Here is a 25,596-nt window from a genome sequence, read left to right as displayed (position 1 = left end):
AAGGTAAACCCACATACATCATGTGTGACTTTTTTTATTTATAGAATCATCTTTTTTAAGTTGGATTTTGAAATCAAAATTTTAACTAACATTATGACTTTTCAATCCATTTCTTTTATGCATGTTGTAAGATTTAAAATGTAAGAAAAACAAATAAATCCTAACTATGTTAAATTTAATTTCACTGTGTGAAGTGAAGTCTGAATTAACTATCATATTACACCTATGATTGAAAGGTTGGTGAAGATGTATTCATTAAAATATTTTCCCTTATTGCATACACAGTACTTACAAATCAGAAAACATGTGAAGGAGATAGAGAGCTAACATGGAAGATCTTAAATATACAGCATCAAATCCATTTTTGCTTCTGACAAAACCCATTCTTCTTTTCTCCATCTTCATCTAGATTATAAAAAAAAATTAATATTCCAAACTTTCATGTGAACTTAAAGAGAGTAAATTAAACAGGATTACTATATATATAAATGTGTACCTCACAGGGTTCAAGCTTTAGCTTGCTTCTGGCAATGTGATCAACCTAGAACCAGAGTCATACTCCATCGCGGTACCACAGCTAAAACCACAAGATCAAAGATTCAAATATTGTTACATGTTAAAGTTTTGAAACAAAGGTATAAAGCTATAATCTTACTTGGTGCATTTGACATTGTTGGTTTTGCCACCGCTGGAGATTGAAAGAATTGTTCCAAAGAAGGAAACATTCTCCGTTCCACAATTTGGACAAGGACCCTACCGAATAAAAAACAGTTACAAACAAGAACATTCATCAAGAATCTTGTTGTTGCTATTCTGTTGCAATTACCTTCAAGATCAAGAAGTCTTTGATGATGAGTTTGGTGATTGATGAAGCCAGGTATACGATCAGAGGCACGGCAGCGAACCACGTGAATATGAAACTAAATGGCTCTGAAAGCTCCAATATGTATGTGATCTCAAAACCTGTAATGTCGTCCAAGAAGAAAAACCTGAAATAAAAACATGTTTTAGCAAAGACAAGAACTAGGGGGGTTTAAATGATTTGAATGTTCGAATAAAGAAGAAAAAAATTAGCTATAGTGACTCACAGTCCTAGAGCAACAACGCTTGCTGGAACATTGAGCAAGAGCATTTTGAAGTAATCTACAGCGAGATCACTATACACCTACATCAACAAGACAGTAAATTAGTATCTTCTAAATGGTATAACCATTGAGGAATGAATCTTTATGTTATCTTTTACCTTTTTACTACGGAGACTGCATCTTGGACCCTCGCACACAATCTCGCTACCATCCATCTACAGAAACAAAAAGAATTACAAAACTGAAGCTTAGAGAAAAATCTATTGAGTTTGAAGTATAAAGGGAATGAAACCTTTAGTTTGAGTTTGAGCTGATCAAATTCTTGATCATTGAGGATTGGATTCCCAGAAACATAAGCCATTGAAGCTTCCAAGAATCTTTGTTCATCAGAACCTACCGTTTCACATAACCAAACAAAAGATGAAGCCTATTCACCCCTAAGAAACCAAAAAAAAAAAAAAGAAGATATTGATAATAGTTGATTTACTTAGCATGACAACACTGCTTCCTTCCCACATGAGCTCTTCTTTAAGATTATCAAACTCCTCGTTCGACATGATCGCTTTACCATCGTAATAAAACGACTGCACAAAACAACAATTGTTCAGACAGGCTCTTGAAAGATATGTTAGTATATAAAAAAAAAAGGACTGGGGGTTGAGAAGTAGCGTTACTTGCATGGCTTGGAGAAACTCTTGTTCCATTTCACCAATTGTTTTCTTCTCAGCCTTGTTGATGCTACAATACGGCATGATGTTGCTATCCACGTCTTCTCCTCCAGCTTGGCCTTAAGTAAAGACCAAAAGAATGTAAATTCAGAACTTCAATAGCAAATATAAAGTTGAGGCAAAGTGAAGAAGACCTGACTGCTCTGTGGTGGCTTTTGAAGGCAACAAGAAGAATCTTTTTCTCAAGGGAACCGATCTCCCAGGGCTGAGCGGAGCCCATTGAGTCCTCGACGACGAAGGAGAAGAGAAAGAAGTTGTGGGTTTGCGGGAGACGGCGGAGAAAAGTCGAGGGCTTGTTAAACTGAACAGCATCTTGCTACCCATGTTCCCCGGGAGAAGAAGAAAGGAGGTTCCTTTTTTTCCTCTGTTTTCCGGGAAAATATTTGAGGAACCTTTGTGTGGTTGAAGATGAGTGTTACTGTGAGCTGATTTTTTTAATTATTTTATTTTAATTTAGGAAGATTGATTTGGAGGGAAGACATTCGGAGATAAGACAAGTGTGGATATGAATTCCTAGGCAGATCTCTGATATTTTTTAAAATATCCACGTCAGCATTAAAGATTCACCACCTTTTTTAATCAGAAAAAAAAATAGACAATTTTATGCTAGGGATTAGTAATAAACTTGTTTGTAAATTTTTTTCAATAAAAATATTGTAAATCATATATAAAAATATTTATTCACTTTTAGAGCTATAAATAGAGTAAGAATTACTATGAAATGAGAGTTCTTGGTTAAAATAAAAAAACAATGTGATATAATTTCTTTTTTCAAAAAAAAAAGAAAAGAAAGATAATTAGTCTTGTTGAAACTGAATCCAGTCAAAATATTTTGTCAAAAATAAAATAAAATGTGGTTATAGGTGGACACGCGGAAACATGATTCAGGCACGTGCACACGGGCGCAGAAGAAACGCCACCAAATGTGATGGTGATTGGTATATATTCTACTGGGCCTCTTTGGATGGGCTTAATATCAGCACCCAAACCAGGACCCGGTAGGCGGTAACTTCTTTTCAGAATTAAGAAAGGATGTTTAGGGGTGCGCACTTCGGTTACTTTTTCGGTTCGGTTCGGTTTGGTTAGTTCGATTCTAGTATTTTTCTAACTGAAGTAAACCAAAATTAGTTTGATTCGATTTGTGTTCGATTCGGTTTATATTCGGTTTGGTTTATATTCGGTTCGTTTTTTTTTATCGGTTTAATTAGATTCTTTTTAGTTTAATTTTTTTAAGAGAAATTATGTTTTACAACATAATTATGTAAACATAAACTATGTGAACTAAATTCAATATAAAAACTGAAACAAAATACTTTAAAAAGTCACAAATATATATAAGAATTAAAACAAATGAAAACAAACTAAAATTAAAAAAAAACCCAACATCATTAGTAATGTCTCTTATATCATTAAAATTAAAAAGCTTGCAATGAATGAAATATTTTAAATCAAATATTTTGATAATTACATATTAGGTTAGAAGAATATATGTTAATGAATAGAAATGGAAAATATGTGGTTTAGTATTAGAATTTTTAGTACATTGGTATTACTAATATTTTTAATTTAAATAATTATAAAAACATATCGGTGAACCATTTGGGTTAGGAAAATCTTTAACCGAATAGTTTCAAATAGACTTTGATTCGGTTTGAATCGGTTTCGGTTTGGTTGGCTCGGTTTGACTCGGTTCGGTTCGGTTTTTTTGCCCACCCCTATGTTTGACCGTTGGGTGTTAGGGGGATGGTGAAACTATCAGTCAACCAAACCAACATTTCCCGTTGACCATTAAGTGTGCACTCACTTAGTCACTTACCTCTTCTTCTTCACACATTCACTAACCACCGGTAGCTCTACACTTCTTAATCCGTTAGTTAATTTCTTTTTTATGAAGTAATACTTCTGCTATAAAAAGCCCTCTGCACATTACATTTATTTGCAATAAAAACCGAGACAGAGTAAGTAGTTATTTTGTATTGCATAACTCTGTTTTTCCCCTGTTTTAAAAAGCTTCTTTACTTACTCTGTTTTAGCTTTACAAGAAGTACAAGAAGATGGTTGCAGTTGAAAGAGTTGAGAGCTTAGCAAAAAGCGGAATCAGCTCAATCCCAAGAGAATACATCCGTCCAAAAGAAGAGCTCGAGAGCATCAACGACGTGTTCCAAGAAGAGAAGAAAGAAGACGGTCCACAAGTCCCCACCATCGATCTCCAAGACATCGAGTCAGAAGACGAAACCATCCGTGAGAAATGCATAGAGGAGCTCAAAAAGGCGGCTATGGACTGGGGAGTGATGCATTTGATCAACCATGGTATACCTGTTGAACTAATGGAGCGTGTGAAGAAGTCAGGAGAAGAGTTCTTCGGTTTGCCCGTGGAAGAGAAGGAGAAGTATGCAAACGATCAAGCCAGCGGAAAGATTCAAGGGTATGGAAGTAAGTTGGCTAACAACGCGAGTGGACAACTTGAGTGGGAAGATTACTTCTTTCATCTTGTGTATCCTGAAGACAAGAGAGATCTCTCACTTTGGCCTAAGACACCAACTGATTACATGTAAGCTTTTTTGAGTGCTTTACTTTACAAAACACCCACACACATCTTGGTTTGGTTATGTGATGATTGATACTCCCTAGTTCACAAAAAGATAAATTTTCGATATTTTTTATTTTGTTACACAAATAAAATTTTCTAGAGTTTTAAAGTAATTGTGTACTTTTAGAAAACATTAATTAAAAAAAAATTGAACTGATTAAATATATTGATTTTATTATATATGTATACTAAAGCAAATAATAAATTTAATCTTAACATTTATGATTAATTTTCTATAGTGAAACTCTAGAAAATTCGTTTTTCATGGAGGAAATTATATAATTTTACATTTTTTGTTGAGTGTAGTGAAGCAACGAGTGAGTACGCTAAGTGTCTTCGTTTGCTAGCAACAAAAGTCTTCAAGGCTCTCTCTATCGCCCTAGGCTTAGAGCCTGACCGTCTAGAGAAAGAAGTTGGTGGTTTAGAAGAGCTTCTCCTCCAAATGAAGATAAACTATTACCCGAAATGCCCTCAGCCTGAGCTAGCACTTGGCGTGGAAGCTCACACAGATGTAAGCGCTCTGACCTTCATTCTACACAACATGGTTCCGGGCTTGCAGCTGTTCTACGAGGGTAAATGGATCATTGCAAAATGTGTTCCTGATTCGATTGTGATGCATATTGGAGATACGTTGGAGATTCTTAGTAACGGGAGGTTTAAGAGTATACTTCACCGTGGGTTGGTGAATAAGGAGAAGGTAAGGATTTCTTGGGCTGTGTTTTGTGAACCACCAAAGGATAAGATTGTGCTTAAGCCGTTGCCGGAGATGGTGAGTGTTGAGTCTCCGGCTAAGTTTCCTCCAAGGACGTTTGCTCAGCATATTGAGCATAAGTTGTTTAGGAACAAGCAAGAGGAGTTGGTAACTGAGAAAAAGGATGAAGTCTGAGTCTGAAACTCTATGTTTGAGTTTATCTTTTATCTAATGTTTGTGTATTTATCTTGTCTTTGATGTGTGTCTTATTAAAGATTGTGAAGACATATTTCTATGGATTGTGTCATTGTAATATGTTAAAAAAAATTGTATGATTTGTAACAAAGTAAGCGTTAGAAAAAAAAAATGTGTAGAAAGATATATGCTCTATGAACCACATGTGTATTAAGAAGTTGAGAGTATTTCTGATTTACATTTTCTGTTTTTTTTTTCTTTTTCTTATGCTACTAAATGTAAAAAAAGAGATGTAAGAAGTGAAGAATCCAGCTTCCTCCTAGTTCTACTTCTCTGGATTTTAACATGTTAGCTTTGAGATGGAGGAGTTACACCACAGGATCAGATCGAGAAGAGAACCAAATCTGAATGTACAAAAGGGGTTGACGATGATGATGATGATTCCAGATGCTACAAAAGCTTTTTCTATATACCATCAGCATATGGTAAAGCTCCTGCCAAATTAGAACAACAATAAGATATAAGCATGGGGATATATAGACCATCATCACACAATACTGAATCAATACGATTATAAAACATATTCGAAAGATAGTGTCTGCGTAATTGCTCTATTAGCTTACCTACTAGCAGTCCATCGTTGATTGGTTTCAGGAATTATTAGGATATGACCAGATTGTATATGTTGTCCAGCTGAAGAGGCAGTTTTTTCAACTGGAGTTACCTGTAATGAATGATATTCATTCAAGAAATCAAGAAACCTCTGTTGTAAGTGGTTGCAAGCTTAATAAGTTTAGAGCTTACCTCATTCCCTGCTTGGAAAGAGTTCACTCTATTTTCCTTGAAGCCCTTATACCAAGAATAGATTGCAATTCAATGGTTAGACTTGGAGACTGGAGAAAAAAAACAAATCAAGTTAAACTGAGTTTCACAAGCTACACCTTTGCTTGAGTAAATCTTAGGCGTGATCCATTGTTTTGCTTGAGTTCGGATTTTATGGAGAGCTGTATAACCGGGTCAAGAAACAATGTAAGTAATCATATAAATAGATTGCGTGTTAAGAAAGATCATGTATGTCCAAACCATGAGCAATACCTTGCTGAAAAGGTCTGTTGGTAAATCTTGTTGAACTCTCTCTTCTGGTTTAAAATTAAACTCCTGTGTTGCCATCTCGGAATCAGTTTCATCCTTATCAGGAAACTCCATTTACAAAATATACAGAAGATCAAGTGCAAAGAAGAACTGTGAAGACTATAATACCAAAGGTACTGGTTATTTTTGAAAATGCCCATGCTCCTCTGCTTGACAAGAGAGTATTAACCTAGGTGTGAAATTTATAATGCAAAGACTATGAGAAGCACATACCTTCTTGTTCAGAGGACGAGCTTTAAAAACGTGTTTGCCCTCCGAGACATCATGCTTAGATATATCCATTCCGCTTGGTCTGAAAGAAAAGTAAAACTTTAGGCTTTACATTCACCTCGAAAGACAAATTGAAGTGAGAAATTAGGGAATCTTTCTTAATATTCTATGTGATTTTATAAGCCATACCTCCTACTTTCCATGCTAACACCGTCAAACACATCAGTTATATTAGATTTGTCTGGCCCCTGTTAAAGAGAAACTTTATTTAGAAGAGATAAATAATAACCTGTTAACAATAGAAAGCAGTATTGGTGCTACCTTATACGCATGATTCCATTGATTAGACCTTTTTGTTACTTGTGAAGAATGTTGCATAGCCCTTTCTGAAGTCTTCAAATGAAATTCCTGTTTAAGGAAAATCAAGAAATATAATCAAGTCTTACACCAGGTTATTGTGTGGAAACAGTATAGCAGCTGAGAGGAATTCATTTATGCCACTTACTTGGAACTCAGTTAGTTTCGGAGTGCTCTTTTTCCGGATAGGCAATGATGGAGCATCGAATATCTAGAGAGCACAAACAAGCTTGAGTTGAGCCAGACCAATGGTATTATTTCTAGTACACTTTCCTTAGTAGCAGATAACAAATTTACAAACCTTTCGGTTAAGCGGACGTGCTTTGAATTTATATACAGCTGTTGAGTCCTGTTCCAACTTCGCGTCATTCTTCTGCCTGAAATAATTATCAGCAGAACATCTTTGTGAATATGAGACCTTTCCTGTAACAACTCATTTTTTGAAACAGTTAGGCTCTCACCGTATCCTGAGTGCCCTCTGTGATGTAACAAAATCAGCCCCATGTGGGATAGTAATCTTTGTCTTGGCATGTTGTGAGTTCTTATCAAGAGTTGTATCCTGCAAAACCATTTAGCAACAAAAAAAAATTATTTAAATCTCATTACTAGCTCCCTATTCACCAGAAAGATTGAATATTCAATATAAACACTTTTTAGACTCTAAACGCAAGATCAAGGAATAGAAAGTAAACCTTCTTGGGTATCTTGTGAACAAAACTCATCTCCTGCTTTGTACCAGCAACCTGAAACAGAGAAAATATGACTTTTAATTTTCAGATAGACCTAGTACATTGTTCAAGGAGCTAAGTATAGACTGTTTTTAACAATGACAATCACTCTACCTTACGAAGAAGACCTCCATCAAGCTTCTGTCTCTTAGCCGCTTGAACTTCGGTCCCACATAAGCCTTTCTCATGAATATTATCCACAAATTTACTGTACCAGACAAAAGAAGTTACCAATTAGGTGAATATAATTAAGCAGACAGAAGAAAATTACCAAAATTAAACATGCTCCAAACAGTCACCTGGCATGATTTTGTTTAGCTAACTGACTAGCAGTTGGTCTCATTAACGTTGAGACCCTTGGATTTGGTCTGATGCTTGATTTAGCTCGGAATTTTGGTTTTTTATCACTGTGGTTGTGATTGCTAACCGTTGGCCCTGGTAAAAAAGTAGAGAAAGTGAGACCGCAAACAATAAAGTAAGTACAACAAAGATGGACCACATAAAAAAGGTACTAAGAACTGATTATTCAATATATTTTAAAGAGCAATGTTGTGTATGAGCACAAAAAATAGTTGAAGTATTATAGCAAAAAAAAGTTATCACCTTTGCATATGGGTTGATTTGGAACTTTCTTCAAGTGGCTCCCAAAACGCATTTTTCCTGAAGGAAAAAAAATAAGCAAAGATATTATAAGAATCTAATAAACACATATCTTGTGGTCTTTGACTATTCTACGCACATTATAATCAACTTGAAAATATGCAGGTACATAATCCATTATTCACCATTCTTATTCAAATGTGGATGCTGATGATATATTTCTCTATCCATGCCACAAACATCTGTTGTGACTTCCTCATCCTCATCGGTGATGTCACGAGGAACCTCCTCTCTAAGTAACAATGTTGTCACGAAAGCTAAAACAAAAAAAAAATTAACAGCAAAGTTATCTTGAATTGTTCATAGTACCGGAAAAAAATAAGAGTGATTGCTAAAGAAAAGGAGTATGATCAAGCATGAGTAGAAGCATATATAGAAGCCTAAAAATAACTGCGATCACACTGTAAATCATTTTTTACCGAACGATTAACAATTTAACACACTGCGGAGGGAAACTGTACGATCTTTTCAACAGATGCGAGCGCCAAAATTAAGTCTAAGCATTCTCTCCTACTTGAGCTGTAATCGTATGCTTAGAACTCAAACGAGAAGGACTAAAAGCTGTAACGATGAGGAAACTCACGAGAAGGCGCGTAGGAGGGAGCAGAGTGAAACCAGAGCTCGGCTGCCTCAGACTCTGCCCGTAACTCCATCCGAGCGAAGTCATACCACTGAGCTGCGTCAAACTCGTACTCCGTATCGATCTCTTTCACCTCATTCACCATTGGATCCACTGAAGAAGAAGCAGTGAAAGGAAACAAACGGCACAAATTTCGCTGTTTCACAGTTTTTTGGTTTCGCCAACAAAACCATAAGTATATAATCGGATTTTAAATTTTAGTCAAACGACATCGTATTTTCACTCTGAATGTACAAACCACTCCAAGCACAAAAAGGCGTGGAGACGCTCCGGTTTTTGTAACCACTCGACATTTTTTGAATGTTTAATTGTTTAAAGACTTTACGATAAATGATTATTTTAATGTTCTATCGTTGTTTTAGTATTTTTTTAAAGTCAGTTCTTATGAAGATGAGGTATTTATGCGCACAGCATGATGTTGACAGTGGATTTAATATATTTAGGATCCATTAATTTTTTTGTTTTAAGCGAAAACATTGTCATTTAATAGGATTTGTAATGGAGTACACGAAGACCCAAATTCGTGTAAAAGAAAAAGGCCAAATTATTATCTTTTGTTTTGTTCTTTGGGAAGGACAACATTTGAAAAAAAAAATCTACTAGCATACGTTTTGTTCAAAGTCTCTGTTGGACCAAACCTACTTTTGGGAGAGTACAAAGATACACTATTTAGGTGAAGTGTTGGTTGAACATTTTCAGTTGTAGCAAGAAAATGAATTTTTTCTAACTAAAAATGGCAAAAAGTATAACTTCATACAATCATATTCTGTTGTGTTATCTACGGAGTATTTTTATATTCTTCCTTTTTTTTTTCTCGACCATACTAACTTTATTATTTGGGTGTCTGTGTTCAATTTAATTGGGGTCACATGATCCCTATGACAGTAATAATAGATGAGTTTTCCTCTTCTTCTATATACATATCATTTAGTAAATTCAAAGGAATTTAGGTTTCATTCAAAACATTAGTGATCTTTGCTCTGAAAAACTTGCTTGCTTTAAATAAAACTGATCTGATTTGAGGGTAATTTATAAGCATCAAACACACAAGAGAAGTAAATCAAACAAAGATTCTCTCATTTTCATCGTTTCACAATACCACTGCAAATAACAACAATTTTTTTTAATTCATGTCACCACATCAAAGCCACACAAGTACACAATACTTACTTACACCTAAGAATCAAGAATGGTGTTAGTTTCTTCTTCTTTTTGAAGGCTGTGTTAATTAAAGAGATGAAGAACCAAGGAGACAAAATAACCAGTGATCTTTCACATCTTGGAGCAGACCTGAACTGTGTAAGGAGTGAGACAAGGAGATGTTTCAAGAGATAAAAGCAAGTCAAGAGTTTCTCACGTGAGGGTTTTATTGCAACAATGCTTCTTCCTCTTTCTTCATGGTCTCCAGCTGTCTTTTCGCATACTTTGTGATGAGAACCGTTGTAGCCACAGTTCCTAAAAAGCCGAGAATGTTGAGAATAATCTGTGTAACTGAGAGCCCGTGTTTATCTGCAGAAGATGCTTCTGCTAATGTCTTTACAAGATTCCCTCTGCAACATAGATTCAACAGTGAAAAAGGGGACTTAAAAAGCTTCTAGAAGGAGCTAGATGCTATTCAGAGATAGGAAAGCTGACTTACGTATAGATAGCAACAAAGATCTCAGGGACCATGCCCAAGAGAGATCCAGTGATGTAAGGACAGTACTTAACACGAGTTGCAACAGAACAGTAGTTATAAAGAATGTAAGGAAACGGAGAGATCCGGATTAAAGTCACTGCTCGAAACTGGTGAAACCAGTTCCCTTCACCCGCAGCTCTTAGCACCACTGCTTGATCAGGATATCTTTCCAACCATCCCTATACAATCAGGACCAGATCTCAGTAACATACACAAATCGCAACTTCATTGATAAAATTCATCATAAACAATGATAATCAACCTGACAGCGTTTTAGTAATGAACTGAGATTAAAAAATAATAATTATTATCAGGTTTTACTTGAATTTTGTGGCGGAAGAGGTGTCCAATGAAGTAAGGAAGCGAGACACCAACGGATGCAGCTGAAATAATGAGAAGAAAGCCGTAGCCGTAACCAAAGGTCATCCCAGCGATCCACATGGAGGGAGTAGAGGGAAGAAGTATAGTCGGGAACACAGCCACGGATGCAAAGACAAGAAGACCGCACACTGGATGTGTGAAAGTCCTTATCTCCCATTTTATAATTGGGATAAGCTCCTGCCAAAACCCAACCAAGTGGATAACAGTTCCTCTAGTTAGCAAAAACAAATAAAACACACACAGATGATCTCTAATGCAAGAACTATTGTATGACCACTAACTAAGAGACATGCATTGGGTTGTAATAAAGAACAAACCTTGTCCATGATTAAAGGACCGAGCCATCTGTAAGAAACGAAGGCCAAGGAAGCAAGGAAAGAGAATAAAAGAGCAAGCTTGGCCCAGAACCAAAACGGCGACGTAGCAGCCTCCTTTACTTCTTCTTCTTCTTTCTCTTCCTGCCCTGATGATGATGATGATGATTCGTGACCCTCACTCAGTTTCACATAAGCCCCTTTCTCGACGTCTTTGTCATCGGCTTGAAGTCTCGTCGGCAGCAAAAGAACCGCCTTTTCGTCTTCCGGACACGTCATTGGAACACAATCCAGAGACGGAAGGAGTCTAATCGAGTGGATTCCCCCGATCCAGTGATCGGAGAAGTAGAGCTTGCTTGGCGGAGAAGAAGAATGCAATTGAGAGACGGAGCCAATTAATTTGGCAATTTTGCAACTGAGCAAGGTTTTATTCTTGAGAAGGGAGATTGTGTATTCTTCTTCTTCTTTGCTTGTAAGCGATTACCCTACACGGGTACATTAGTCGCTTTCTTTCTCTTACACATGTTTTCCACCAATCACTTACTTTTATTTTATTTTTTTTTGTAAAAAAACGAAAAGTAACACCCAATGCTGTTTTATCTTTTCACTATTTGAATTTTACATTTTTTATTGTTTCACAATCTAAAATTTACATTTTTTAACAATGGAAGTTTTGAACCTCGTGCCGTAATATCTTCCAAATCTTGAAATTAACTTCTAAATATTTCGATTTAAAAAATAACATTTTGTCTCAAAAGTGATTTTATAAATTTAATAGTTTAATTAACATGAGAAAAATACATTATGATATCACTAAAATTTTTTTTGTCACAAATATAGATTCTAAATATCAAATTGACCAAAATATTTGATTAAAGAGGTAAATATACACTTATACTCTTAAAACTAACTAATTCAAACTTTATGATTTAGAGTTAAAGGGGGATGATCTCAGATTAAGGATTAAAATTTTATAAAATCAAAAAATATATTAAAAAATTGAAAACAAAAATTAAAAAAATAGTTTCAAAAAGTATTTCAAATTACAAAAACAAAATTTGAAAAAACAATTCAAAAAAAAAATTGTTAAAAATTTTAAATTTAAAAACATATAATCTAAAACAATATAATTTTATTTTATTTGCATTTATATATCTAGAATATTATGATCTTTTTTCTCTATTAAATGAAACATTTTGGTTATTTTTCTCTTTAAAATATATTTTTGTTACAAAAACATAAGAGAAATTTTCATGTATTAATATTACTACTGCCGTTTTTGTCACATGTACTAAAATTTGCTTTCTTTTGTCTTTTGTGAAAACAATAAAAGGACGGTTCGATAAGTAAACCCGGTTTAAAATTAAACCAAAATCCAAATCTCAGCCATGGCGATTGCTTCAACCTCCACTCTTATCTTCTCCTGCGCCAAACCCGATCTCCGCCCAATCCCCTCCCATTTTCGTTCTTCTTCTCCTCCTCTTACAAGTCAGTTCCGTATCCCTAGCCTAACCCATGACCCGCTTTCTCTGTCGGGTCTTATCGGAACCGGTTTGGTGGCTGCAACGTTCTTGGCGGGAGGACCAGATAGTACTGCTTTGGCGGCGGTTGATTCTCTTCAGCTAAGCGAACCGGCGAATGCGTTGTCTTTACCCACTTGGGCTGTTCATGTTTCCAGCGTTGTCGAATGGTTACTCTCCTTCTTCCTTGCTCTAATTGATTCAACTTCCATCTTAGAAAAAGATTTGAACTTTTGATCTGTAGTGTTACGAGATAGTGTTTGCTGTTGTGGGTTTCTCGATACCGGTCTAAAGATTGAGACTTTGCGTTAAAAGATCGAGACTTTGTTTGTGTGTTTGATTTGATGTTTTGTAGGATTACGGCGATGGCGTTGGTATGGAAATATGGAGAAAGAAAGGGTTACGAGTCATGGAAAGGTCTCTCATGGGGAATGGTTAGACCGTCTCTAACCTGATTCAAACGGTTACTTCCTAGATTCTTGTATTTTCATATCTTTTTTTGTTTCTGTGTTGTTCCTTGTTCAGGTGCCTTTGCTTGGTGGAGCTCTTTGCGCATGCACATGGCATTTCTTTTACAATGCTGAATCTCTTGAGGTGTGAATTAAACCTCTTTTATTCTCATTTGGTGAAACACTGATGAATGAATTGGACTAAGCTCTTAAACTCAATGTTGTGATTATGGGCTTGCTTCATTGTTAGGTGTTGGTCGCGCTTCAGGGAGCACTAACTGTGATTGGTAATATTACTTTGTGCATCGCTGCTTTTCGAATCAACAAGTCTGCATCCAAAATGGAAACCTCTGAAGAGCCGTGAGGAATGATCTTTGTGTTTAAAATAAAGGTCAGAGGAATGATCTGTTTGACTATTGCAGGAATCTGAGCGTAGCCTTTCTGGAGAGTCGTGATGGTGTTAGAGAAGCAACTTGATCTTTGGATGTGGTATTAGCGGAAAGATCTTTTTGCTTTATATCTCTAGTGATTGCACTAAACATGTTTCTTGAGCGTGTGTGTATATATACTTTTATATTGTATTGTATTATCCTGGTGAGTGTGCCAGTGCCCCATGTTCATAACCTATTATGTAAACATTCTTCTTCTGCAATCGATGTAGTCCTGACTTCATTATTTTGGGTTTTATGCTTGGATGATCACAAAGTTCATGCATTTAAATTGTAACCTTAAATGCCACGACTATTACACTAAACTCTTTCGAATCAACGTCCACATTCAAAATTGATTTCAATTCAAAATTGGTTTCAATTTGGTACGGTGTGTGTTGTGATTTTGATCTTTTGTGCAGAGACTTGTTGGATCAACATGCTAATAAATTTAGCCCATATCATCCTGCAATTTTTTGTTAAATAGATAACTACAGGCCTGACTTCGAACCAAAAGCCCACATATATATGGTCGGTGTGTTCTTTTTCTTTGAGCATCAAGTGTAACAAACTTGATAGATTATAGCCACCAAAGGAGTAACAAACTTGTTTGGCTAAAAGAGTAAGAGTTAAATGTCAGGTGTTTAGGTTTTTAACTCATAACCATTTAATAAGAATAGATCGGTTCAAGTCGTTTATATATTAGGCTGCAACTGAAATGCAATTTTTTGGAATTAAAACTTTATCTACTTTATTAAAATAGAAGTACAAAATAGAAATACCCCTTAGTTTTACTACTTATTTACATTAGAATGCCATTGAGGTATTTATTGAACCTATATTTAAGTATGCTTGTCTTTTCCTAATTTAAATCATAGATTTAAGCACTTAATATCTTTCCAAAATTTAAATAATAGATTTCCTTTATCAAATCATAATCAAAATAAATTTCCTAATATATTTCGTATTAACATACTCAATATTTTTAATATTTATAAGTAATAAATAATAAAATAATAAAATCACACATCATAATCAATTTATATAACATATAAATAAAATATAAAATAGTTTATTCATATATTAGTATAATGCTTTCATAATATAAGTCCAATTAGTTATAAATATTGGATTTGTTTATATGATACATTGTGATATAATAGACGATTAAAATCACAAAATATAATTATTCAAAGTAATAAATAAAATTGTTATGTTTAAAAATGTTATATTAACAGTTATGTAATATAATTTAATTTACATATATATATTATACCATTAGTACAAAGAAAAAAATTAAAGTGAAAGCAAATATTTATACGGTCACGGATCAAGCTCTAGAAATAAATAACAACAGTAAGATTATTTTTCTTTAACAAATTTCTTTTAATTGAAATTATAGTTCCAAATAAGTTTATATATTTTATGTATTTATAAATTTATTTTCTTTGTCTTTAAGGAAGCTTAGATTTTGAAATTGAAAAAAATATGACCGCCTCTATATTATTTTAATTACGAAATTTAAAATTTATATCAGAATATTTTATTAAACTTTTAATTTTTATTTTTATTATACTATAAAGATTAATTTTCAATATGAATTTATGTTTTAATATTACAAATACGTCATTTAATATAAACAAAAAAACTAAAAACATAAAATAAATGCCCGCCCGGTCGGGCGGGTCAAGGTCTAGTGAATGTTTAATTCATGTGCATTGCAAAAAAAGTTCACCAATTACAAATAAAAAATGAAATATGTATTCCATTTTATTCTATATCATTCCAAAAAAAAAATTAACTATCATTTGAAAAATCAATCCAAATCAAAAACGTTTTGGAATAAGTAAAATGATGATTCCATTCCATTAAATTCCAGAAATAATAATTCATATCATTCCATATATTCATTTTAGTTGTTACCAGTTACACCCTTAACGTTAACCCAATAAGCAAACTTGACAACTTGATAATTATATGCGTTGAAAATATCTTCTGTTTGACTATATAACTAAAATATATTTTACTATATCAAATAAAAAGATACATTGACAATGAGTTCTTATAAGATATGAAATGGTTTGTAAAAATAATATGCTTGATGTTAAATATATGCTTTAAGTGTATACCTTAAAATGTAACCCTATTGATGTTGTGAGCATGCACGTCCCTTTGAGAAAGCAATACGTACATTTATTTAGTCAGGACTTCCGAAAGTTGAGGACAACACCAATGTCGTATAAAATTCAAATCAATACACATTATCAATTGATGTTACATTATAAATCCAAAAGATATTATATATATTAGAGTTTCATTTGATGATATATATAATAAAAATCGTTTTTATGATCCACATCAGATATTTGTATTTGTACGGATTAACATTAATATTCAAATGACTTGAACCAATCAATTCGCAGTTCAAAAAAAGAACCAATCAATTTATTATCAAACCAAATGGTTTTGAATTGGAAACCTATAAACTTAACTCCTTTTTGGTCACGACTATAGCTTATATAAATGACTATACTATGCTCTATGCATTTAAAGAACATGAAGTAGCTGGTAGTCCCGAAAGGAACATGGTATTGACTATTGACAAGCAAGCGCACGTGTGAGGCAACATTTGAACAAATGTATTATCTTCTTATCCACATATACACACACACACTCAAATATCTAGTATCACTTATATGTGCGCTTATAAGTTTTTGTATGCAGAGAGAACATGCACATAAAGCTCCCATACCTCTCTACTTTTCTCGTAAATTGTTAGCTACCGTTTAAGCCGCCGGTATTGCAGCTTTTCTTATATATCCATGCTCAATGCACGCAGCTAAATAAAAATATGGATATTTTATACATCTTTATTACATATATTTGTGATTTTAACTTACCATAAACTAAACATATACACTCCGACAAACGACATGTGTAAACACATCCATCATCATGCAATGACTAATTAAGGTGATAATTATCTTATCCACATAAGCTTTTGACTGAAATTTGGATATCCGTAATGATGATTTTAGCAAAAAAATAAAATAAAATATCCGTAATGATTAAGGATGAGATGAAAACCTCTGATTATAAAACATTTCTACTTACAGATAAACTTAATCATTTCATCATACCAGTAATGGTTACCAACATAAGTGCCTTTCTAGTTTAGGAAACTTCCTTGAACTTTATAACATATCCTTTGACGTAGACAGTACTACTGAATCAACACAAACCATCTACTTCACTCTAAGACTGCGGAAATATGCCAAAGCCTGTTAAACTAGATCTTGTGTCTGAATAGTTTCAAATTGAGAATATGTTACGAACTATAAGAATTGTCACCCATTAACAAAACAAAAAATTAAAGAACAATAAGAATAGTCGAAAAAACATCATAAAATATTGATAAGAATAAGCCAAACTTAGAACCAACAACACAGAAGCAAATTCAAACTAGAAATGAAAATTCATCAAAATAAACCAAGAAACAACTAAAATGTTACTCAAATCAATGTAGAAAGATCTACCAACCAAACGAACCAAAAAGAAAATAAGAGAAAAGAAAACCTGATTCATATGTTGACTTAGTGAAGCTGGATCGAATCCTTATCCACCACATAATCCTCGACCAAATTCATAGTCTTATTTGTTCATAAGCTCGTGATAACTCTTCGTTAGCTAGCTATAAATTTACATATAACTTAGCTACGACCATAAGGTAATGTGTAATATGATTAATAGGGTGGTCGTCCCGTTGACCAATAAGACTGATTATCATGTTGTGGTAATCCTTGATGAGTCGGACCAAGAAGATTAGGTGGTAACCCTTGATGAGCCGACATAGCTTGTTGCTGATGTGGCATTGGTCCTCCCATCATCGGCGGTGGCTCCATTGATCCTCCTCCTCCTCCTCCTCCGTGAACCGGTGTTTGCATCTCATCTTCCTCTAACGGGAGTCTCTCGTACGCCGCATTACTAAAAGACGCGGCCATAACCACCACAGGACCAGCACATAGCAAAGGACCGACCACGCTTCCTCCAACAACCTGTCCTTGTCCTCCAGCGAGGTAAACGCTCAATCCGGTGGCATTAGGAGGAGCCGGAGGAGGGAGGAAAGAGCCAGAGAGAGAAAGAATCTCGAACCTTCCGTGAAGGCTAACGACTGAGCCAGGAGATGGGGATCCAGGCTGACGTATGGTGACGTTCATGACGTTTCCAGTACCGCTCATAACGCAAACGCCGCGCTGGCGTCTCCGTGCGAAAGTCGCCACGCTCTCGACTAGATCGCAGCCGTCACCGATCTCCATCACGTGGGTACGAAGCGCGTTTGCGCTGTCCCGCGTGATGATAATCGGTGGTTTTGGTTTGTTCTTGGATCCAGCTGGTCTTCCTCTTGGTCTCCTCGTCATCTGATCTCCTCCTGAGCCACCGCCGCTTCCTCCTTCTCCTAAGTTCATGTCCTTACCTTCGCTACCACTGTTGTTAGCCATGTTGTCCATGTTGTCGCTTGTCTCTTCACGATCCATCTTGATTTGCCTGTTTAGTCGTCCTCCTCCTTGGTGATCATCTTGGTCGGGTTGGTTTCTTTGTTGCTGGTGGTGATGGAGGAAGAACTCTTGTTGCTGTTGCTGTTGTTGAAGATGTAACTGGAAGTCTCTTGAGTGGAAAGTAGGAGGGAGTGAGCTTTGTGATCCATGAGATTGCACTGGATCCATATTCTATGATTCGATGGTGTGGAAACTAGATCAAGAAAAAGAAGAGACTACTTATGGATCTAAGAGCTCCCAGATCTTGAAGTTGACCTTACTTTTTGTCTTGTTTTGCTGTCTGAAACTAGAAGGAAGAGAGTAGTAATGATGCACAACGAAATCCAAGCTGGAGCTTCTTCATCTTCGTCTCTTATTCCTTCTAGTTTTGTAGGGCTTCTCTCTCTTCTCTCTACCTACTTTTGCTGTAGCTAACCTCTCTCTCTCTTGTGAGTTGGATGAAGTGAAATTTGGAAAGTTAAAAAGGGTTTTTGTTTAAACTAATTGAGGTGTGTGTGAGAGACTCTAGCTTTGGGTTGTGATTGGCAAGCTAGGGTTAAATAAATATATGAGACTTTTGTTATTATTGTGCTTATGAATTTTCACTGTGACTTCATTCCTTCTATGTATGGGCAGTGTTTTTGGTCCCACTTCCTCGCTCTTTTGTACTAAACCGTTAAATTTCTTCACATAGTAATTATCCAACCGATCAAAATTCGATAGGACAAAAAATGATGCACTGTTTGGATTGAAAAGATTGTGATCCCTCGAATTATTATGAATTTTAATAGATCGGCAAGTAATGTTGGCAGCGAGTGGTTGTTGTTTCAATCAGTTAGTTCAAATCATTAACAAATATATGAGTATCAAGTTCCATTAGCCATTACAATTAACATGACGCCTACCTTACATATATACATCTTATGTGTTAAAAAGATGTAAGTTTTAGAGTTTTCACGTATATTCATAAAAACATATAAAATTTTGATTATGAATACATTGTTTTGTAGTTAATTATTTGCACAACTTTTATTCAACAGAAATTCAATAAACACAATAACTTTTTTGAAATTTACAATTTACCACTAAATAATACATTGAAAAGGTAAAAATGTATTTTTTTTTAAAAAAATGATTTTTCTAGGGTCCTTTCGAAACAAAGGGAATATATGTTAGAACTTGGATGAAAAAGATACAAGGGTTCAAACCTTTTAATTATCAGGCAGGAATTAGTTGGTATCACTTAAAAGACATTTAAAATTTTATATGTACTCTAAAACCGATGATTAAATGATTTGGGATTCGCCATATTAACACAAATCATGACAAATGATTCATTGAGTACACCTTCTACATTATTGCATGTGTTGGTTATATAATTATTAATTATTGTTACCTGATTAGTGTATACTATATACCTATAATAAACAATCTTATAACTAGCTCATTCCAATGATAAGTACAACAACTATCAATCACCTATTGTTATATGTTGGAAAGAGTCTGTTAGCATATGATTGACTTTTATTGGTGATAGATAATGAAATGTCCTTGTGTTGATGAATATTAATTATCTTAATACTTCAAAATGTCCGGAAGAAAATAGCCGCATCAACAATGTTACTTTACTACTTGTCGATCATCACGGTTATAATATCCAGTGTTGTGCGTTGAATAGAAACTGGTATATATATAAAAATGTAGACTTTACTTAGTTGATAGTCAAACGATCCAGTTGTCAATATCATCTAGATCTAAAGGTATTTTTACAGAAATATGTGAAAACTTTATCTTTTTCTTAAATTGAAATTGTGAATACACGCACATATGTATATAGATAGAGACTACGCATTGGAGTGAGTGAAATAACAAGAAGACGCGAAGATATCGCTGACAATTCCAAAACCAGAGAGAGAGAGTAAAAGAAACGAAGACGAAGATAAAGAGAGGAGAGGCATCGCATGAACTGTTGGCAGAGAGATAGACACAAACTCCAAAGTCTGAAAGAGATGCTCTTTGTCGGCTCTCTTATGCTCCACGTGCCCTTCTCCTCCCACTCTTTTCTTTTTACATGAGAAAATTTTCCGATCTATATCAACCAGTAATAATAAGCAAGATTCCCAAAACCAAATCCATGTGTGTTTGGTGTGGTGTTTACAACTTGGAGTTTCAGAACGTAAATGCGCAAATATCTCGGTTACTTTATATCTTGGGTTTCAGCTCAGGTTCTTAAACGTGATGGACCGGTAAAGCCGAGAGTGTGCGATACTAATGTAGTAACCGAGGTGTATCATGTTGGTATTTATAAGCATGTTCACCAAACTAAAGTGCTCCATACATTTACGCATCGTTGACTTTCTCAATTGATTCAGTTATAACGGAAGCATGAATGAAACCTAGGAAGCCTTTTACAAAAAAAAAATGAATGAAACCTAGTTAGCTATATAGTAGTATGTACGTTATTTACAGATTGTGTAGAACAAATGTGAACGTGTACCCCAAAAAAAAAACACAATTGGACGAAAGTAATTATTAATTAAACACTTAACGTATAGTCCCTCTGTTTTATATTAAATGTTGTTTTAGCTTTTAAATTTTGTTTCAATATAAATATTGTTTTACATTTCCAATGCAGATTTTCCAATTTTTATCTTTATTTTCAATTCATTAATTAATAAAATCAAACAAAAATTGTATTCTCTCCGTTTCATATTAAGTGTCGTTTTAGATTTTAAATTTTGTTTCAATATAAATATTATTTTACATTTCTAATGCATAATTTAAACATATTTTTAATTTTTACCCTTATTTTCAATTCATTAATTAATAAAACCAAACAAAATTGTATTAAATAGGGGTAAAACAAAAAAAATTAATAATTTTCTTATTATGTGTGCAAAAACCTTAAATGACACATATTATGAAACAAAGAGATTATTAAATATGAGTAAAAACAATTTTTTTTAAACAATTTTCTTAATTCGTGTGCAGAAATTTTAAACGATATTTATTATGAAACAGAAGAAGTACCGGTAACAAAGATATGTACTTAGTTTTCATATTCTATAATTATTCCAATAATTAGATGGTTGGTTAACGATTATTGATGCCATCCATTACCAAAATCAATAAGATTATTGGGAAATGAGGTCAGCTGGCTTATTTTATTTAATATCAAAAGGCATGGAACTTATCAAACCAAAGTTCGAATCACGAGCTCTCAAAAGAGAAAAGGACAGCTTTGCTTTCAATCCCTAATTATACGGACTATTAATTGATTGGTTAATTAAATTATTTTAGGTTTTCAATAATTTATTACATAAGTAGCAACCATGGGCATGAACATTTGTTAAACGATTTTAACATAATACTCTTGGCATGTTTTTTTTTTAAGTATACTCGTAGTATATACATAAATGCTTTGGTTATTGTTTAATTTGGTTACCAGTAGTACCATTATCCTATACCCCAGTTGACTAGCTAGTTTTAATACGCTACAACATATTTACTTGTATAAATTGTTTTAATACGCTACAACATATTTACTTGCATAAATTGTCGTAAGAAAAAGCATAGAATTTTTAGGACTTTTCTTGTTTGGTGTTCAAAATTACCATCAAAATAGAAATTTGTGATATTTGTCAAAGCACATATTATTCTATAGTATTTCTAAGCTACAAATCCATTGCTATGTTTTTCATTGTGGAAGACACCTAATTGCGCAAATCAGATTGAGTTAAAGTTAGTAAATTAAGCTAATTAATAAAAATTAAATGAAAGTCTCACGTGGATGACACCTAATTGCGCAAATCACATCTTGCAACTTTTCTAATAAACCCAGTTTATGGCTACCCACGTCTAAGTAAATTTTCGAACTCTATAACGTTAAGTAAATGTTACATCATTTATATGTAATATATAGTTAAGCATCCTGAATAAATCAGCAACTTTTTCGGAAGACAATTCTTAGGTTGATATTTTTTTTTTTTTTCTGATTGTGTATTTTGATATTTTGAGATCCGGAGAGTTGAAGATGAAGATTAATGTCAAATTTAGGGGGAGACATGTGGGTTAATTAATGATTAAGTGGGTGCTTTGGGGACCATTAAGACGGCCTAGTTGGAGACAAATTAAGCAAACGACAAACTAAAGCTCAAAAGAAACCTCACATGATTTAAGGGTATATCATTATTTAGGAGTATTTATCTCTGCTGGGTCTCATATTATATAGACACATTTTATATATACAATCACATTCTTTTGAGTTGAAAACATGGGATCACCACTAAAATATGAAAATTTATATGTATCCTTTGTTTCGAAATTGATACTGCTCTAAACATGGGATAATTAATAGTGAGGTTCTGTTAAAGTACTAGTCTAAGAAACCTGATCAAATACTTATACTTGAAGAAACAATACTAATGGGTGCACAAAAAAAAAGAAACAATACTAATGATACTTGTATAATATTGGGTTTAATTATTGGATTTTATATGTCTGTGTGTGTTTTGAGGTGATTACGTACCCGGCTGATATGCTGTTAATTTTTGTGTTTGTTTTGTGGTTTTTATTGTTAGATTTAATTTAGGAAGAAACAGTTATACCGAAGTGAACCAAATCTATCATGTAATAGTTTGTACTATTTGGTTTGGCTTCTGTTTTATTTATTTTTTTGGTCAAACTTTTTTATTTTGGTCAACGATTTTATTTCATAAAACTCAAACAAGAGTAGACGAAGAACAAAGTTTGATTATAGTCTTTGTTACAACAACAAATAAACAGATTATTGTGTACGGATTAAAGGTAAAAGATAACAAAGAGAAGAGAACAGCAAAGTTTGTGATGTCGGAAAGATAACCTGCAATTTCATTTAGATTACCGCTTTATATTTTTTTGCTCTAAGATTTATGCTTTAGAGTTTTGCAAATTCTATATTTAAAGTTTCAAGGTGTTTTTCTTTAAAAGCAAAACTTCAAAATTATTTGTAATTTACATTATGTTCTTTATATTTGTCATAATTAATATAAATCCATAAAACTTTTATAGATAAGTAGCACATATATAAAAATATTATAGTAATATTAATTAATCTTATATTAAAATATGAAATTATAAATAAAAATACATAATTAAATATTAAACTACAAGCAAAATACCATATTATTTCATAAAATTATTTTCTTAATGCTTCATTTTTGGTTACTTAAAATTTGGTTAGAAAATATTTTAAAAGTTCCGGAGAAAATTTACTAGACTATTAGTGTTGTTGTAATATTTATGTCTTCATGTATCTTCTTTAAACAATTTCTATTAAGTTTCTTTTGTAATATTTCTTGTTGTCTAATTCTACTTTTAAATATTATAAATCTTATTTTATTTTATTTTTTAAATTATGTGTAAAATTTGAATTTAAAATATTTAAAATCTACAAAAGTTTTAAAGATTAAAACTATGAATGAGAAAATACTTAAGAATCATAAATGTGACATACAATTAATTATATGGATCAAGATGCAAATAAAAGGATAAAACTTCAAATTTAAAGTTTTGAATTTGCTTTTTGGAAAATAAAAATACTCTACATTTGAAGTTATAGAGTTTCTTTTGGAGTATAAGAACATCTCCAAAAATGAACTCTATTTTGAAGTTTCCAAAACTCTATATTTGAAGTTTAAAGGTGTTGTTCTCTAAAATCAAAACTTCAAACTTAACTTCAAAACTATTTGCATTTTATAATATGGTCCTTATATTTGTCATAACTAATTTGAATTCATAAAACTTTTGCAAATAACTAGCACATGTATAAACATATTACAACAATATTAATTAATAAAATATTATATTAAAATATAAAATTTTAAACATTATAACTTAATTAATATTAAACTTCAAGCAAAATACCATATTATTCCATAAAGTGATTTTCGTAATGCATATATGATCTACTAGTGCATTTCGAAGTAAAAATAGCTCTCCTCATTTTTAATTTGTAGATTAGAGATCGAAAGATATTAATACTTGTAAATACATTAGATCAGAACAAAAAAGTAAAAAAGAAACATAAAATATTAAAAGACTAACTTTTATCGATGATATTAATACTCGTGAATATATTGAATATGAACGAGAAAAAATTATACGAAAAGACATCATGAACAACAACAACAACGACAACAACCTGACCTTACTATTAGTGTTGTTGTAATATTTAATTTTGTGTACTAGTTATGTTTTCATGTAATTTTGAAAGGTTTTTTTTGTTAAGTTTCTTTTGTATATTTTTGTTATCTAAATCTAGTTTTAAATATTTTAAATCTTCGTTTAAAGTTTTATCTAATTTTTTGTGTAAACTTAAATTTTGTAAACAAAATATAAAATATTTATGAAATATAATTTTTATAAGGATTAAAATAATAAACAAAAAAAATATTTATGAATTATAAATGTGATGTGTAATTGTAAGGACCAAAATACAAATAAAAATATGAAACTTCAAATTTGTTAAATTCCTTTTTGCATAGTAAAAAACTTCATATTCGAAGTTATATAATATACTAGGGTCGGCCCGCCCTACGGGCGGGATATTAGTTAATTTGATATTCACTAAATGCTCGAGTTGAAATTTGTTTTAAGATTCAAGAATTTGGTTATCTGTTATGTCTTACTTATTAGTATGCGGTGGTATAGTTGTTTTTCGATTATTATTGCTTTGGTATTGTATCAAATTAACTAATTGTCCAACTCATAATTATAGATGTACAAATGTGGATTTGTGATAAAGTTTGATGACAATACTGTTTTTTTTTTAATTCTTATTCATAGTGGAGTGTGCATGTGTCAGAAAGAGACCTATAACAACTTTTATGTTTTTGTGTATGGATTTTAAATATATATTATTTTGTATAATGCATACTTGCTCTACAACATTTGCTTGTAGACTAAAAAAATTGTTTTCTATATTTTTAAAAGAGAAAATATTTAGTCTAGAATATAACATGGACATATGTATTGACTATATATAGAAGTTGGGTGTTATTTTAAAATGACATATGTAAAGAGATTTTTCAACCATTACTTCACTGGCACAAAACATTTATAATTGTAAATACCTTCTTTTAAAAGTAAAACTAATAAAAGCGTGTACAACAAATGTATTTTGATATATATTATATGCATCAAGTTATAAAAGTTGGAAATATTGCAAAACTGTTTGGAGCAAAGTTTTTAACTTCACGATCTTCATCTTGACGTC

The 25,596-nt window shown here is 33.0% G+C and overlaps 6 protein-coding genes across 11 annotated transcripts; 2 read left to right on the top strand and 4 right to left on the bottom strand.

Annotated features, from left to right (window-relative positions):
- Window positions 1-226: 226 nt before the first annotated feature.
- Window positions 227-2,258, bottom strand: LOC103860435 (PGR5-like protein 1A, chloroplastic). 2 transcript variants are annotated; one of them, XM_009138053.3, is made up of 10 exons: window positions 1,948-2,258; window positions 1,760-1,866; window positions 1,573-1,669; window positions 1,378-1,478; window positions 1,244-1,300; window positions 1,089-1,165; window positions 827-989; window positions 656-753; window positions 497-577; window positions 227-405 (listed from the first exon to the last, which is right to left on the bottom strand). In XM_009138053.3, exons 1-9 carry the CDS (start codon window positions 2,135-2,137, stop codon window positions 514-516), a joined length of 954 nt encoding a protein of 317 aa, XP_009136301.1. In that variant the 5' UTR covers window positions 2,138-2,258; the 3' UTR covers window positions 227-405; window positions 497-513. The 2 variants fall into 2 exon arrangements, with proteins under 2 accessions (XP_009136301.1, XP_009136287.1); XM_009138039.3 differs by having other exon boundaries at window positions 1,760-1,872; window positions 1,948-2,256.
- A 1,485-nt stretch (window positions 2,259-3,743) lies between these two features.
- LOC103860424 (leucoanthocyanidin dioxygenase) lies at window positions 3,744-5,527 on the top strand. Its single transcript, XM_009138028.3, has 2 exons — window positions 3,744-4,364; window positions 4,710-5,527. The coding sequence occupies exons 1-2, from the start codon at window positions 3,868-3,870 to the stop codon at window positions 5,287-5,289; spliced, it is 1,077 nt and encodes a 358-aa protein (XP_009136276.1). The 5' UTR covers window positions 3,744-3,867; the 3' UTR covers window positions 5,290-5,527.
- Window positions 5,478-9,840, bottom strand: LOC103860405 (protein TPX2). Of its 5 annotated transcripts, XR_004456475.1 has the most exons (18): window positions 8,980-9,840; window positions 8,522-8,653; window positions 8,340-8,396; window positions 8,036-8,171; window positions 7,851-7,944; window positions 7,701-7,751; window positions 7,470-7,567; window positions 7,310-7,385; window positions 7,157-7,219; window positions 6,973-7,059; window positions 6,841-6,899; window positions 6,655-6,733; window positions 6,550-6,587; window positions 6,385-6,447; window positions 6,231-6,293; window positions 6,094-6,138; window positions 5,913-6,013; window positions 5,478-5,783 (listed from the first exon to the last, which is right to left on the bottom strand). XR_004456475.1 is itself a non-coding variant. In XM_009138007.3 (17 exons), exons 1-17 carry the CDS (start codon window positions 9,119-9,121, stop codon window positions 5,765-5,767), a joined length of 1,407 nt encoding a protein of 468 aa, XP_009136255.1. In that variant the 5' UTR covers window positions 9,122-9,840; the 3' UTR covers window positions 5,548-5,764. The 5 variants fall into 5 exon arrangements, 2 of the variants coding, with proteins under 2 accessions (XP_009136255.1, XP_009136264.1); XR_631357.3 differs by having other exon boundaries at window positions 6,385-6,587; XM_009138007.3 differs by lacking the exon at window positions 6,550-6,587 and having other exon boundaries at window positions 5,548-5,783; window positions 6,385-6,489.
- A 252-nt stretch (window positions 9,841-10,092) lies between these two features.
- LOC103860389 lies at window positions 10,093-11,688 on the bottom strand. The gene is made up of 5 exons (XM_009137996.3): window positions 11,413-11,688; window positions 11,036-11,272; window positions 10,676-10,893; window positions 10,394-10,586; window positions 10,093-10,331 (listed from the first exon to the last, which is right to left on the bottom strand). Exons 1-4 carry the CDS (start codon window positions 11,686-11,688, stop codon window positions 10,403-10,405), a joined length of 915 nt encoding a protein of 304 aa, XP_009136244.1. The 3' UTR covers window positions 10,093-10,331; window positions 10,394-10,402.
- A 1,058-nt stretch (window positions 11,689-12,746) lies between these two features.
- On the top strand, window positions 12,747-14,053 carry LOC103860381 (ycf49-like protein). The gene is made up of 4 exons (XM_009137977.2): window positions 12,747-13,099; window positions 13,285-13,363; window positions 13,455-13,523; window positions 13,629-14,053. The coding sequence occupies exons 1-4, from the start codon at window positions 12,798-12,800 to the stop codon at window positions 13,740-13,742; spliced, it is 564 nt and encodes a 187-aa protein (XP_009136225.1). The 5' UTR covers window positions 12,747-12,797; the 3' UTR covers window positions 13,743-14,053.
- A 1,354-nt stretch (window positions 14,054-15,407) lies between these two features.
- Window positions 15,408-24,032, bottom strand: LOC103860371 (AT-hook motif nuclear-localized protein 24). The gene has a single exon (XM_033288421.1). The coding sequence runs from the start codon at window positions 18,528-18,530 to the stop codon at window positions 17,550-17,552; it is 981 nt and encodes a 326-aa protein (XP_033144312.1). The 5' UTR covers window positions 18,531-24,032; the 3' UTR covers window positions 15,408-17,549.
- Between the last annotated feature and the right edge of the window lie 1,564 nt (window positions 24,033-25,596).

Source organism: Brassica rapa, chromosome A01 (assembly GCF_000309985.2).
Source record: "Brassica rapa cultivar Chiifu-401-42 chromosome A01, CAAS_Brap_v3.01, whole genome shotgun sequence".
In the NCBI taxonomy this organism is placed as follows: Eukaryota; Viridiplantae; Streptophyta; class Magnoliopsida; order Brassicales; family Brassicaceae; genus Brassica; species Brassica rapa.
The sequence above is the reverse complement of the archived record's forward strand: the minus strand, read 5'-3'. Positions and strand labels throughout refer to the sequence as shown.

What these genes read in the sequence shown, in the direction of transcription:
- LOC103860371 (XM_033288421.1), bottom strand. Translation starts at nt 18,530, where the DNA reads ATGGATCCAGTGCAATCTCATGGATCACAAAGCTCACTCCCTCCTACT.
- LOC103860405 (XM_009138007.3), bottom strand. Translation starts at nt 9,121, where the DNA reads ATGGTGAATGAGGTGAAAGAGATCGATACGGAGTACGAGTTTGACGCA. An exon ending in ATGGAGGTCTTCTTCGTAAG is followed by an intron (nt 7,752 to 7,850) that starts GTAGAGTGATTG and finishes TCTCTGTTTCAG; the next exon opens with GTTGCTGGTACAAAGCAGGA. An exon ending in CAACAGACCTTTTCAGCAAG is followed by an intron (nt 6,294 to 6,384) that starts GTATTGCTCATG and finishes CCGGTTATACAG; the next exon opens with CTCTCCATAAAATCCGAACT.
- LOC103860381 (XM_009137977.2), top strand. Translation starts at nt 12,798, where the DNA reads ATGGCGATTGCTTCAACCTCCACTCTTATCTTCTCCTGCGCCAAACCC. An exon ending in GTTTCCAGCGTTGTCGAATG is followed by an intron (nt 13,100 to 13,284) that starts GTTACTCTCCTT and finishes GATGTTTTGTAG; the next exon opens with GATTACGGCGATGGCGTTGG. An exon ending in ACAATGCTGAATCTCTTGAG is followed by an intron (nt 13,524 to 13,628) that starts GTGTGAATTAAA and finishes CTTCATTGTTAG; the next exon opens with GTGTTGGTCGCGCTTCAGGG.
- LOC103860389 (XM_009137996.3), bottom strand. Translation starts at nt 11,688, where the DNA reads ATGACGTGTCCGGAAGACGAAAAGGCGGTTCTTTTGCTGCCGACGAGA. An exon ending in GTCCTTTAATCATGGACAAG is followed by an intron (nt 11,273 to 11,412) that starts GTTTGTTCTTTA and finishes GGGTTTTGGCAG; the next exon opens with GAGCTTATCCCAATTATAAA. An exon ending in ATCTTTGTTGCTATCTATAC is followed by an intron (nt 10,587 to 10,675) that starts GTAAGTCAGCTT and finishes TCTATGTTGCAG; the next exon opens with AGGGAATCTTGTAAAGACAT.
- LOC103860424 (XM_009138028.3), top strand. Translation starts at nt 3,868, where the DNA reads ATGGTTGCAGTTGAAAGAGTTGAGAGCTTAGCAAAAAGCGGAATCAGC. An exon ending in AAGACACCAACTGATTACAT is followed by an intron (nt 4,365 to 4,709) that starts GTAAGCTTTTTT and finishes TGTTGAGTGTAG; the next exon opens with TGAAGCAACGAGTGAGTACG.
- LOC103860435 (XM_009138039.3), bottom strand. Translation starts at nt 2,137, where the DNA reads ATGGGTAGCAAGATGCTGTTCAGTTTAACAAGCCCTCGACTTTTCTCC. An exon ending in AAGCAGTGTTGTCATGCTAA is followed by an intron (nt 1,479 to 1,572) that starts GTAAATCAACTA and finishes GTGAAACGGTAG; the next exon opens with GTTCTGATGAACAAAGATTC. An exon ending in AGCGTTGTTGCTCTAGGACT is followed by an intron (nt 990 to 1,088) that starts GTGAGTCACTAT and finishes TTTTTATTTCAG; the next exon opens with GTTTTTCTTCTTGGACGACA.